Source organism: Empidonax traillii, unplaced genomic scaffold (genome assembly GCF_003031625.1).
Source record: "Empidonax traillii isolate 1590-97213 ecotype Southwest subspecies unplaced genomic scaffold, ASM303162v1 scaffold95:size1152806, whole genome shotgun sequence".
NCBI classification, from domain to species: Eukaryota; Metazoa; Chordata; class Aves; order Passeriformes; family Tyrannidae; genus Empidonax; species Empidonax traillii.
Window position 1 is genome coordinate 321,963 of NW_020955288.1, and position 13,400 is coordinate 335,362.

At 48.9% G+C, this 13,400-nt stretch overlaps 1 protein-coding gene across 1 annotated transcript in view; it reads left to right on the forward strand.

Moving 5' to 3' along the window:
• MICAL2 (microtubule associated monooxygenase, calponin and LIM domain containing 2) overlaps positions 1-13,400 on the forward strand; it is a 147,744-nt gene that overhangs the window by 105,268 nt on the left and 29,076 nt on the right. Inside the window, exons 28-30 of the mRNA XM_027881789.1 lie at positions 8,502-8,694; positions 11,674-11,846; positions 13,110-13,184. Of these exons, the coding sequence (XP_027737590.1) occupies positions 8,502-8,694; positions 11,674-11,846; positions 13,110-13,184 (441 nt within the window). The remainder of the gene's footprint in view (positions 1-8,501; positions 8,695-11,673; positions 11,847-13,109; positions 13,185-13,400) is intronic.

The following is a 13,400-nucleotide window of genomic DNA, read 5'->3' on the forward strand; positions in this document are numbered from 1 at the left end:
GAGCAGCCACTCCTGAGCAAAGCTGATCAAACACAGCTGCCCTGAGTCAGCTGGTGTCCGAGCCGCTTGGCCCAGCCCTCCCAGTGGGGAGGAGGATGTTTTTTGGCAGAATTCAGGCTTTGTGCCATTGTGGGCAGCACGTGCTTTGCCTGAGGTGGGGGGGAAATGGCTGACCCGGTCCAGCTGCCCCAACGAGTGCTTGGCTCTGCCCAGATTTGGCTGGTTCCCAAGCCCTTGTCATCTCCTTGCCAGGTCACAGTAGTGTGATTGCCTGATGCTGGTTTGGCAGATGACCCAGGAGCAGCAGCAGCCCGTACAGAGAGTCAGGCTGCCTTGTCAAGCAGGACTCGCCAGGATGAATAACATCACCTGCTCACGCCTGCGTGTTGGCCTGGTGGGGGCTCTCAGATGCTGGAACAATCAATGCCTTACAAATGGTAATCATAGAAGGTGTCAAGAACTGTCTGTGAAGCCCCAGGTGGGTGGACACTAAGCCCCTTTGGAAAGGGCCTCTCCTTTGCCACGTGTGCAGTGGCACGCTGCTCTGAGCATGGAAGGGGGCCATGCCAGGGACTCTCGTGGGATCGTGGTGTTTTCATCAGCTAAGCAAAACCCATTGTTATTGCATCTGCAAGCATGGCATAACATAGAGATAGGTGTCAGTGCTTCTCTCTGCAGCACTGAATTAGCACGGTGTGTGAGACACCAGCGTGTAACTCGGCACCTTTCCCTCATTAAACTGGTCTGGTGTGTTGGCAGAGTCTCTGGGACCAGGAGGAGGGATGCAGTGATGCATTTGTCTGTTTTGCATTAGCAGAGGGAGCTTGCCTGCTGGTAGACGGCATTTAGCAGTTTGTTAGTCATGGAGGGGCAGTAAACAGCTCTGAGGTTTGAGCTTTCAAAAACCTGCGCTGGAGATATTTGGCAGAGCAGTCTAGTCGAGCTGGCATGGCCCAGCCGTCCTGGGCAGTGCACAGTGGTGCCAAGACCATGAGACATCAGTCCTGCATTTGGGTTTGTGCAGCTCAGTGCCCCCTGAAAAACCCTCTCTCAGTCCAGACAGGGACTGGCAGTGACACCCTGCAATGCATGAAGGGTTCATGAAGAGGGATTTCTCCACCTGTGCTGGTCCTGCTTGGCTTGAGCCAAAATAGCATGGGTGCCTGGGAGCTGTGGAGACCTGCCCCATGTTCCATGGGTATAAACTGCCTTAAGCTCACTCCAGGAGTGAGTAATTGCTTGCAAAAGTAATTGCAACCTTTCTGGGCTGTAAGAATATTCACATAGCTCATGTCTTCAATATGCAGCACATTATAGACAGGAAAGATCACTGCTGTGCTAGACTGTCAGCTTTGCCCTTGTACCTGAGGAAGGCGAACCAAGGTATTAGCAAAACCTCTTGAAATTCCCAAATCCTTGATCCCACATGCCCAGAGACTTCTCCGTTCTTGTTTCTGGGCTTTGGGATGACTTTGGCTCTCCCCACTGTGGGGACACAAGGTCTCACTGCCATACTCCTTGGCACAGAGCCTTTGCAGAACAGTGGTGCTGCGTGAAGGCCCTGTAAGATGCTGAAATGCGTCCAGACCTCTGAGGATTGATGGTATATGAAAAATTATTTTAAAAAATATTATAAAGGCAAAAATGCTTTTTAGGTTAAGGTGGACCATCACTGGGTGTTACTCTGTAAGCATGTGAATTTTACAAGCCTGTCATGGAGAGAATCAGGGTTGCAATGATTTTTCTGTGAGCGGAAGAGCCGTACTGAGTTTTGGTTAGTATGATACTGCCTCGAAGCTGTGAGCTTCCTGAAGGGTCAGCCAGGGAGAGCATCTCCAGAGAGGTGAAGGGAAAGGTCTTTTAAAAACTCCTCCAGGAGGGGTGCTGCTGGGGTCCTCCAAATACCATCACTATATTCCCAGTTAAAAGCTGCTGCTTTGCCAAGCCATAAACAAGCTACCCTTTGTTTCTCAGATTTGATAATCAGCTTGAAACAGGCCCCTGCCAAGGTACCAGTCCTGCTTGACTCCTGCTCTGCAGCTGTGCTATGGGACCATCTTCCTGCAGCCTGTCCTCCCCTAAAGGAGGTGAAGGATTCTGAAGGAGGGCGTGCTCTGCGTGCAGGCTGGCAATGCAGTGCACAGCCTTGCTGTGTCATCCCAAAGGCATGGGTTGCTTTGTTGCCTTCTCTGTTCCTTGGTACAAACTTCCCTGAGTGATCCAGTCCACTCAGCCACATATGCAGCTGGATCTGATTGTGAATTCCTGGAAGTCCACCCAGAAGCCACAACCTGGCTGAAGATGGTCTTGCTGTCCATGTCCTCACTAATTTAGTGAGTAAATTAACGTGGTGTTTGGATTATTGGTTCTGTGAGGGAAAACTGAGGATTTGTGCTCCTTGACCACATCTCTGCAGCTGCAGTAAGGCCCAGCTCCAAGTTTTGTGAACCTCCTTAGAATTACAGAGATCTCGTCATCTCTTTGTCCCTCACAGGCTGCCTGTCTGACTCATCTGAGGCTTGGTGCAGACATTGCTGTCTCAAACGCAAGGGTGAGAGGGTACAATATTGAATTGAGAACACTTCATGTGACACTTAATGGAGAGAAAAACTTGTGTTACTGGAAAGGGGTTTGTATCTGCCATTGGGGTCTACAAGGGCTGTTAGGCCAAGTCCATAGACTGAAGTGAATTTTGAACAGCTCTGACCTCTGAGTAAGAGCCGACCTGTGTACAAGCCCTGCAGCTGAAGCTTTAGGAATACTTCTCTGTTACCACACGGTCTAGCTAAATCCTTGCCCTGTAAGAAAAACAGTTGTTCCTCTGCCCATGTGAGGAGGGTGAGGTGAGTTTTGAAATGCAGACAAAGGAGAAATTGTTTTTATCCACATTTTTCATAGCGTTTGAGTGGGAGGGCCAGATGAATACATGACTGTTCAGTTGAAATCACTGGCTGTATTGCTTATTGTTTAAGTAGATGAAGGCAGCTAAGCTCTGCCACTTGCATTAAAAGTAAAACAACAAAACCAAAACCAAACTAAAGCCATGTTATTTTCTCTCAGTGCAAGTCAGTCAAGGACTCTAATCAGGAGAGCTCTGACTGAGGAGAGACACTTGTAGGGAGGAAATGGGCCATAAAGCCTGTGTGTGGAAGTGTTGCTGCAGGTCTGGTACTAAAGTAAATCAGCTCACTGCAGGCTTTGGCTGGGTGGGCAGCACGTTCTCTGAAGGCTGGTCGCCCACGCTATACCCCGGCCCAGTGTGCCCTTTGGCAGTGCCCTTGGGCTAGAGGGGGTGAGAGCAGCCCCCCCTCCTCCTACCCCCACTGTGCCCCCAGTGAAGGGCAGCCCCTGGCCAGTGTGCTTCCACCCAGCCTGGCTCTGCCCTCACTTAGGGACCTGCAATTTTGTCTTGCGCATTAGAAAGAGGAAGCACAAGGCTGGTTTTGTGGTACTGCAGAGCTGTTCTTGTTGCTTTAGAAAGCAGAGCCCCTCCAAGACCTTGTCTTGGGCCAGGTCCACCTGCAGCAAGATATCTCCAGGCCTGATAGCTGCCCAGCTCAGTACCAGAGCCAGGCTGCAGCTGGGTGAGGGCTATTGAAGTTTGGAGCTGGAAGAGGAGTGAAGGGAGCACCTAGGAGCCTGCTGACTGGCTGGTGGTAGTAGGGACATCACCCTGAGATGGGCTGCGGGGAAAAGGGCAACCAGGAGGTGGGGGGATCAATTCAAGAAGGCACAGTGTGCTTAGGATTGAGAGAGGAGAATTGTGAAATTAATGAAACAGGCACTGGTGTGGCCAAAACAAGGCACTGGGGCAGCGTTACGGTTGAGAAGGATCATCAAATGTGGATGACAGCAAAGTAGGGAGGACGTTAACGTCAGCTTAAGGAATGGAAAACTTAAATTCCCTTAATCCCACCAGCCCTTCAGATACAAGTTGCAGTAGTGTAGACCATAAAACAGCACAAACACCCTGGGTTGCACCAGCTGCAGAAGGCCTGCAGCTCCTGCCCAAGCACAGCAGGGAGCCCTGCCCGCTCCCTTCCCTCACCCCTGCACAGGACAGCACCAAAGGACACAGAGGATTTGGAAATGAACCCATTAGCTCCTCAGCTTGCTCATGTTGACTGCCTTGGGAACCTTCAGCAACTAGAAACCTAAAAAAACACGAATCTGTTGTTGTCAGGACATTTCTGCTTTAACTGGCTGGTGGTGTGTGCTGCCTTCCTGCAGCCAAACTCGCGTGACAGACCTGGTCTGACTGTGACACAAGGTTAACACCTTCCCATGCATGCCTTGTCCACGCTCTCCCCACACACACCCCCCTTCCCAAGGCAAATTATTTGAATGTTTTGGTAAAGGATTACTAGGGACTCCAGTCCAAACTGAGCAGGCAATTTCCTGATGGAGGTCTTTAGCATGCTGAGGCATAGAGAATAGGATATCTGAAGTGAGCAAGGTGGAAATGAAGTAAGATTTTACACAAATGCTATTTTGAGCGACTGTTTCCTGAGGACTGGGGTTTCCTCTGATAATGTCTGGTGCTGCCATGCAGAGGTCAGTGGCATGGCACCAGTTTGCATGGGCAGGAAACGGGGCTGTGCCCTTTTCCATCCTGCAGACAGGATGCCTTTTTAGCTTTTACATTTATAAAGTCCAGTTCCTCTGACTCAGTCTCGTAGTTTCTAATAGAAAATCTCCTGTCCTGGGTAGGAAGTGAGTAAGGCACTGAAGCATCTCTCTTACAAAGACAGGCTGAGAGAGTTGGGCCTGTTCAGTCTTGAGAAGAGAGGACTGAGAGGGGAACTCATCAGTGTCTATCAGTATCTGGAGGGAGGGTGTCACAGGATGGAGCCAGGCTCCTCTCAGTGGTGCCAAGCAATAGGACAAGAGGCAACAGGCAGAAACTGAGGCACAGGAAGTTCCACCTGAACATGAATAAGAACTTCTTTCCTGTGTGGATGACTGCTCACAGGAACAGGTTGCCCAGAGAAGTTGTGGAGTCTACCTCACTGGAGATATTCAAGAACTGTCTGGGCTCAATCCTGTGCCATGTGCTCTGGGATGACCCTGTTTGAGCAGGGATGTTAGACCACTGAACCCCCTGTGGTCCTTTCCAACCTTACTCACTCAGTGATTTTGTGAACCCTGATCTAGGTGAGAGCTCTGACTTGCCATGGAGGTGCCTGCAGCATCATGGGTTGCCTGGATAATCCCAGATGAGTGGCTTCATCCACCCATATGCCCCTTTCCTTTTGGTAATAGCAGTACTGCCATTCTGTGTCTTCTGGTGAAGAAGCGGGTTGACATGGGAAGTACAGCCGGGCACAGACTTGTGAAAAGACTCAAACATTAGCAGTCTGAGGTCCTTAACTCTCCACCTGCAGTGTGATGAGAATGAGGGCACTGATGTTTAGAGCCTGGTTTCTGCCCTGGAGTGAGATTTCCAGAAAATCAGCATCCTCCCGCTCAGCCTTGCTGTGCTGATGTCTCACTGAGGTCTGTGCTGGTGCTGCAAGGATGGGTGGCTGTTCAGGATCCAGGGAGAGCTGTGAGGCTGGAATGGAGAGCCTAGCATCTGTTCAGGAGCATAAATGTGCACCTTACCTTTGTGTAAGTTCTCAACTTTTGGGCTGATTCAGGAGAAATTAGTTCAGGTAGCCCTTCTTACCTAGCTGTGCAAAATGAGAGCTTTAAAGAAGCCCTGGCTTTCTTTTTGAACCCCTTGTTTGTATCAGGACATATTTCTCCTCCTTGGTACTCGTTAAACATTAGTGGCAGCACTGGCCCGCGGCGGAGTCGCAGAGGTGGCCGACTGGATGTGTTTACATTGCTGTGGAGGGGCAGGTAATGATTGCCAGGTGGGATCCAGGCCTGCAGAGCTCCAGGCTTTTGTTTGAATTGGCCACACTCTTCTCCTGTGCTGTTTACACGAGTCCAGCAGCAGCAAGTCCCTGCTGCCTGCGCTTGGTCCACATCCGTTTTATCCTTAGGGATTGAGAACTCTCCTCCAGGCTGGGTGTGACCACCAGCACCTGCCTACAGGGCGGGGGGGTCAGCTCAGTGCTGCAGAAGGAGAGACCTAAGATATCAGAGCCTACAAAGAAACCCTGACTCTTGGGCCTCTGGGATACCTTTGCCTTCTGTTTGAGCCTGTTGCCCAAGGTGCAGCCCTGTGATAAGGGGCAGCAGTACTAACTTAATCTTATCAAAAGGCCTGCAGAATGTGTGACCCAGTGTTGGAGTTAGTGCACGTGTGGTCGTCCCACGTACTGAAATACCAAAATGGTCCGGTCTCTGCTTTTGTGGAGTTGAGTACAACATAATTTATTCAAATTTATATGTCACAGTACAAATATGGATAAAATATGTTAGTAAGGAGTGGGTTTACTTTGTAATCCTACAGTGGTTTGGGTTGGCAGTGACCAGTAGAGGACTATTCCAACCCCCCTGGTATGGGCAGGGATGCCAGTGCAGGATGCTGATCTTAAATGGGGTTAGTATCACTGTGCATGTAAACTTATCTTGCTCAGAAAGGACTCTGCTGTCTGACAAATTCCTGAGAGGGTCAGCTTCTGGGTGCAGAATTCAAGGGGAGAGATGATGATGCCAGAAAGAAAGGGGAAAAAAAACCCCAAATCATAACAATAGGAAAAAAGCAAGCACAGAAATGTAACTCTTCAGAGAGTTACATCCATCCTTGTCATCTGGTATCCTGGGTGACATCCTGAGGTCCTTCACCAGCTCTGACTATTACAGGTCCCTAATGACTGAAAACTGGATGTGTAATAAGCTATTGAAGAGGGACTTGTTGACTGGAAATCTGTTCATGTTCAGGAACCACGCTGGGAATCATTGTAGGTAGTCTGTCTGTCTGTGGGTTTTGATGGTCTCCAGCTGTGTGTCTGTTAGTCATAAACATGTTTTCTCCTCTTTCCTGTTAGCGTGGCAGGGAGAGCATTAATGCATGGGGTGGGAACACATACTGAGCCTGCAAGCAAATGGCAAAACTGACTTTCTTTGACAGCTGCTTGCAGTGGCCTCAGGCAGTGCTTACTGCCAGCATGGGTACAAAGTTTATAGACAGAACTGGAAAACTATTATTTGGTTTTGTTTGCTCTGATTGTCATATAAAATGCACCATCTTTTAAGGAGAAAGTTGAAGGATTTGGGTTTTACAAATTGGCTCACAAAACCAGTTTCTGTTTGGCTTCTGGCAAGTAGAAATGGCACCTCGTGGTCCAGCCCAGCTCATGTTTCATGCCTTCCTGTGAGGAAGGGCAGCCATGCCCTGCCATCCTGTGGGCTTCCATGAGTTGCCCAAACACTGCCAGGCTTGCTGTGCACTGCCCACATCATCTTTGGGTGGGTGGCCTTGGTGGGCTAAAGTAGAATTCAGACATAAAAATCAGAGAGGTATGAATTTCTTCCATTTTTTCCCACGTGTCTGGGATTCACTTGTAGCACTCTTGCTCCCTCCCAGTGGGTTTGTTTTCCACTTTGAACTCCTGCAAGCACTTGGTGTTCAAGGTAAAAACCCTTGCAAGGATGGGGTGAGTGCACTCCTGAAATAAATAGAGGAGCAGCAAATTAAATAGGAGTTTAACTGATGTTTACTGAATAGTTTACTCTAACAGATGAGAAAATGAGTCATGTCCAAGGTCTGATGTTTTTTCCACTTATACAGGTGTAAATTAGCGCACTAGTGTTGAATTAGATGTGGTGAAAGCACCACACACAGGAAGTGAACAAAGCAGAACCACTCTCCCAGAGCTTGTCACTTGTTCCTTCTCCACTGAGTTTCAGGGGAACTTGTGCAGCTGATATGTTTGTATTTCCTTGGGCAGGAGATTGTGGATTAGATGAGGTTGCTCAGGGAATTGCAAGGGAAACTTGACTTTACTCTCTATTCATCTTGCCTGAATGCAGAGTTCAGGGATAGTGCTGTTTAACTGCTGAGATGCTGCTGCTTTTTCCAAATCAGTGTCTGTATTTGCTGTACACAATCAAAAATAACCTCAGATGTCTGTTTATTTTGTTCACTCCCACTGTCCAAAGTTAACCTACACTTCTTATAGTATGAGGCTGAAGGTTTAGCAAGGTTGATTCAACTGCCTTCTGCCACAAGCACAGGTACAAAGGTGGCCAGAAAAAAGCCCGTAAATCCCTAGTTGTGTGGCAGGCATGTGCCTTAGTACTGCCAGCAGGCACCCAGCCTGATGGTCATCCCACTGAGAAGCACAATTCCTGTAGCTGCACAAGCTGAGGCTGCCCCTGAAGTTTCCTTCTCTCTGAATCCAAGCTTAGGAAACCCAACAGGGCTGTACTGAGTTGGAGGGAAGTTTTTGCTATGCCAGGTTGTCCACGGACACACCTCTGGGGGCAGCACAGGGCCCCACACAGAAACCACCAGCGATGGCCAAGACCACTCGATGGCAGGAGTGAAGTTCCTCTGTGGTTCCCTCCTCCCCTAACACTTTGCTATCACCTTTGTGCTTTGCCAGGCTTCTGTCTGCCCTTGGCTGATGCACCCACCTCCCCCAAGAAGGCGAAGAGCATCCCTGGGCGCTGTGACTTGGAGAGCTGGTTCTCACCCCCTTCCACCAAGTGTTCTGCCATAAGGATCATCCCTGAGGAGGAGATGACTGAGCATAACTTTCTTGCCATCCGAGTCATGGTCACCAGTGATGCAAGCAGGTACTTGAAAATATGAGTAAGCCTATAGAAAAGCCTGTAGAAAACCCAGTTTGATTTTCCCCTGGATTGCTAAAGAAAAATATAACAAAATATAGTACTACGTGTATGTAGAACTGGGAGGAGGGGGGAGGAGGGGGGGGAGGGGGGATGGAAGAAAAAGACAAACCGCTCAGAATAACAATTGTTCTTAACCACAGCCATAAATCCCCCCAGGCACATGACTCACTTTGCAGGAAATCTTCAAACATTCACATCCCACACAGGGGCCTGAATCAGAGGGAAAAACATTGCCCTGATCAGCCTGGGTTCAGCTTCTGGAACAGACATTTTTTGGGACACCGGGATTAAGCAAGTGGGTGTGTTGTGGCAAAAGGTGCATCCTGTGACGTGGCCACCTCCCACCTTGGGTACCATCCTGCAGCTCCACACCCTGGGCCTCTTCTGGGACTTCTGAGAGCCTACCCACCCCTAAGAAATTGGATGATCCTTAAGGAGCTGTCAGAGGAAGCACAATTTCTGCATATGCGTTAGAATATATTGACTCTCTGGGCAGGATTCTGTGGGATTTCATTCTGCCTAAAGATTAGATGGATATCTCCTGAGTAAAGCAGCTTTCCTTACTAAGAACTAAAAAAAAAAAGGGGGGGAGGGAAAAGCAAAAAAAGGCAAACCTAAAGCCAACTGTTGCAAACAGTATTGCTCTGTAGGGAAGCTCATTCAGATTCCCAACACCTGTTTGTGGTGCTGTGTAGCTTGTGGAGAGCAATGCTCTGAGAAATGCAACTTTCTGCTATTCCCTGCAGTGGTTTGTGCTCTGCACTTGGATCTAGGTGCTCTTACAGGGAAGGATGAGCCTATCAAGGGCTCCTCTCCTGTGAGGAAATGAAGAACACAGGGAAGGGTTTAGTCCCTCTTTGACACCCCCCCTGCCGCGCAGAGCATGTGCTTGTATCCCCCACTAATACCCTCCTGCTCGTGGTGGCACCCGGACAGTGATGAGAGCCGGCTAATCCTTCTGATCTGAGGGATCAGCTCCTTTCCCTGCGGCAGCCCCCGCAGCTGGACGACAAGGCCCCTGGTTCTCTGCCAGCGGGACGTGGCACAGGGAGCGACGCCACGTCTGTCACCAGCGCAGCGAGTGCCAGTGGCTCCAAGGTCGGGCTCCTGCTGTGCCCCTCGTGCTGCTCCAGCAAACCAACCCCTGCCCAAAAACGGGGAATAAGAGAAATAGAAAGTGACAAATGGCACTGCTGAGCTGTCCAGGGGGAGCTCAGTGGGACTAGGAAAACGACCAGCTCGGTGGCACAGCTTTACAGTTCAGAGCTTTAGGTACTGTGAATAATAACTACCTACCAAGCAGAGATCAGAGGAGAAGCTTCATGCTATAGCATTTACCTCCTTATTGGCCAAGGAAAATAAACCTTTTGCTCTTTAAAACAGAAAGATATCAATCAATGTTGATGGCAGGGCTTTTTCTTTTTTTTGGTGTGGCGCTCTGCCTGATCTCAGTGTGGTATCACACCATCCACACAGGGACTCAGCTATCAAAGCCTTCATATATTTACATTTTTATATGTACATATATATGTTTGGCGCTTCTTGAAAGCCACCCTGAAAAGTATGTTTTAGTGGTGAAATATAAGACCACTCTGATTCAGCCTGCTGAGAGCTGCACACCTGGTGCAATGTTCCCAGTCCCTGCTGTCTTGCCCACCCTGGCCTCCCAGTACTGTTGGTTTGATCTGGGCAAAGCCGGGGAGCAGGGATGGTGAGTGCTACCTAAATGCATGACTTTTAGCCTGGCATTGTCTGCAGCCTGTCCATGGTCTGCAGCATGTCCTTTACCTTCTCTTCCCCCTGAGCTGTACCCCGGGCTCTGCAAGCAGTGCTATATAAACACAAAGCAGTGTTTTCCTGCTACACCAACAGGACTGCTTATGGTGTGAGCTCCTCTTTTTTTAAGGCAGAGCTATTAATCATTACAGTAAATCTATGAATTAGGTTAGCAGTATTGTTTGCATTAAAACTCAGCTGAGTTGGATCATGCTGCTGGTGGGAATGTGGTCACATCAGAAGGGCTGACCGTGTCTGTTCCCTACAATATGGACTTCAGAGATGAAAGAAATGGCATGATTGTTGGAAAACGGGCTAATAATCACCTCAAACTGTCATTCCACCATGAGGCAAGGCCACGATGTGTACACCATTCACATACTTTTTTGTGTGGCATAGTTTTAATTACATTTAAAGAAGGGATACCATAATCTGCCTCTGTTATTGGCTCAAGTGCCTCCCTGAGGTGGTTGTTACATGGGCTGACCCAATGGCTTCAAGGAACGAGGAGAGTTTGTTTCTTTATTTCTTACAGACACCTTTTGCATGTTTGAAGGCTGCTCATGCAGCTTCGCTCAGTCCTCTCTCTCTAGACTAATGCTTACAACTGTCTCCAACTTCTTGACTAAGCCTTGTTTTCTGGGCCCACAGCTGTCCTCACACCTCTCCTCCTGGCTCCTTCTTTCCTGGCTCCTCTTATTTCCAAAAATCTGTGCAAAAGATGTGAAAAGTGTAGAGTTTTGACCCTCATGCCTTGTTTCCAGGCCAATTATGGCATTGCCGTTTCCCTTACTTCATCTTGGTGTACAGCCTTGCAGGCAGAAGGGCCTGTCCCTGCTAAGTGAGCAGTGGGGTGTTTCACCCCGAGTCTCTCTCAGTGGCACTTTGACTCCAGGTGCTAGTTGTTGGTGCAAATGCAAAGTCTGGTGGGAAAAGGGATAGCTCATCTGTATAGCACCTACAGCAAATTACAGTCCTGTAATAAGGATGATGAAAATGGGGAAAATTAGGACATTGGGTCTGGCTGCCCAACACCTATTTCACTGAGACACCCACACTGCTGCCAGTGCTGAAGGGAAATAACTCTGTGCCATATACCTCCTGAAATGTCCCACTTTCTTTCTATCTTGCCCTTTTTCTTGGTAGCTCTGAGCTGGAGTCTGATTTTAATGGTGACTCATCGAACTCTGAAGTGAGCGAAGGACAGACCATGCTGCTGGAGCCCCTCGCCTGCTCGAGCCCCATCCAGAGGTGGGCGTCGCACATCAGCAGCCCTGTGATGCCAGAGGAAAGCTCCAAAACATCCAAAGTTGCTGATGGTAAGCAGCATCCTGACCTGAGGCTCCTGATGCATCCTGAGGGCTGCAAGCAGGGCTGGGGGAGAGGTTTCAAAGCAGAGGATGTTCCCTGTAGCATTAGTTCCCACTCACAGGTCCTACCTGTTAGTCGTGTCTTTGTTTGGAATGTTTCTGCCTTTCTGGTGCTGTAACTGAAACACCATTTCTGTGATGCAGGGTAACCTGGAGTAGTTGTGCCTCATATTTAGCTTGCAGGGTTGGGATGAATGTTTTCCCACAGGCAAAAACTTTGGATGTTCTTAGTAGCCAGTGCAATATCTGCAGCATTGCCTAGGCAAAGGTTGTGTTGGGAAGCACTAGAGAGCTCTGCTTTGTGCCGTTTGTGTTTTTGCCGGTATCTGCTTAAAATCTTCTTATCCAGTGAAAGCACAAAGAGGAAATGCTATAGCCAGCAGGGAACTATGGAAAGGTTTAGGAACAGTCTGCCTCCAAATGAAAACTCATTTCTGAAGCTAGTCAGAAGTGAAAGATGTGCTAAAAACAGCCAAAGAAATTGTTTTGGAGAAAATATAAGGCCATCAGCATTCATTTCTTCCCATCTCTTCCCCCAACCACCCCCAAATCCAGATGTGCATCTTTAATCCAAAGAGAAAAGAAGGGGTTTCATACAGCAATTTGAATTGACTCTTGGATAATGAGACCCTTGTTTAGGGCAGAAGAACAGCAGCAGACCCTGAAATGTTCCCAGCACTTGTGACCCACTGAAGGATTTTATCCTTTTTCTTCCCCAGTTCCATGCTGTCTCCCACCCCTGGCTGCTAAGTTCATCTTCCTATCACCATCATTTTCCTCCCCACCATGCCAGCCGGGTTATCCGGATCTTCTGAGCAGCCTGTTTTGGCTCTGCATCCTCACCCAACTGCATTGGCGCATTTCCCACCCCCCGCCCCCGCATTCAGTCTGCCCCCTCGCCCTTCTGTCTGTCTGTCCGTCCTTCTGCTCGTGTCGGCTGCTCGGAGAAAAGAACCGGTGTCGGTTTGGGGATAAGTGAGAAGGTTCCTGGGCTCTCCCACCAGGAGTTGATCCCGGCATCCCGCGGCGGGCGCGCGCTGCCCTCTCCCGGCCGCGCCGCGGGGCCGGGGCCGCTGGAGGCTGCTTGGAAAACTGACCCCACTGCCGGAGGTTTGGGGTTTTTTTCCCCTCTACTTTTATTTTTTAACATCTCCATTTTCGGTCTTCTTTTGCTGCATTAGCTGAACCTGTGTCCTTTCTGTTTTTGTTCAGCACTCCAGAGAGCCAACAGCTTTCACTCCTCAGCGTTAAATAAGTGTCAGAATTGGAGGAGAAAACTCCAAACAAGTGAGTAAAGCCTGAGAGGTGATTGTATTTTTTTATTCATGCTGTTTTCGATTTTTCTGTCTCTTAATTTTCTGCTTCCCCTTCTTTACTTTAGAAGTTTTATATTTTTGAGCCACTAGATGAGAAAACAGAGATCTAAAACACATCAAATATTTCTTTTCCATATTCTTATCCTTGAAAGATCAAATTCCCCTTCTGTGTGACTGTTCTCTATGT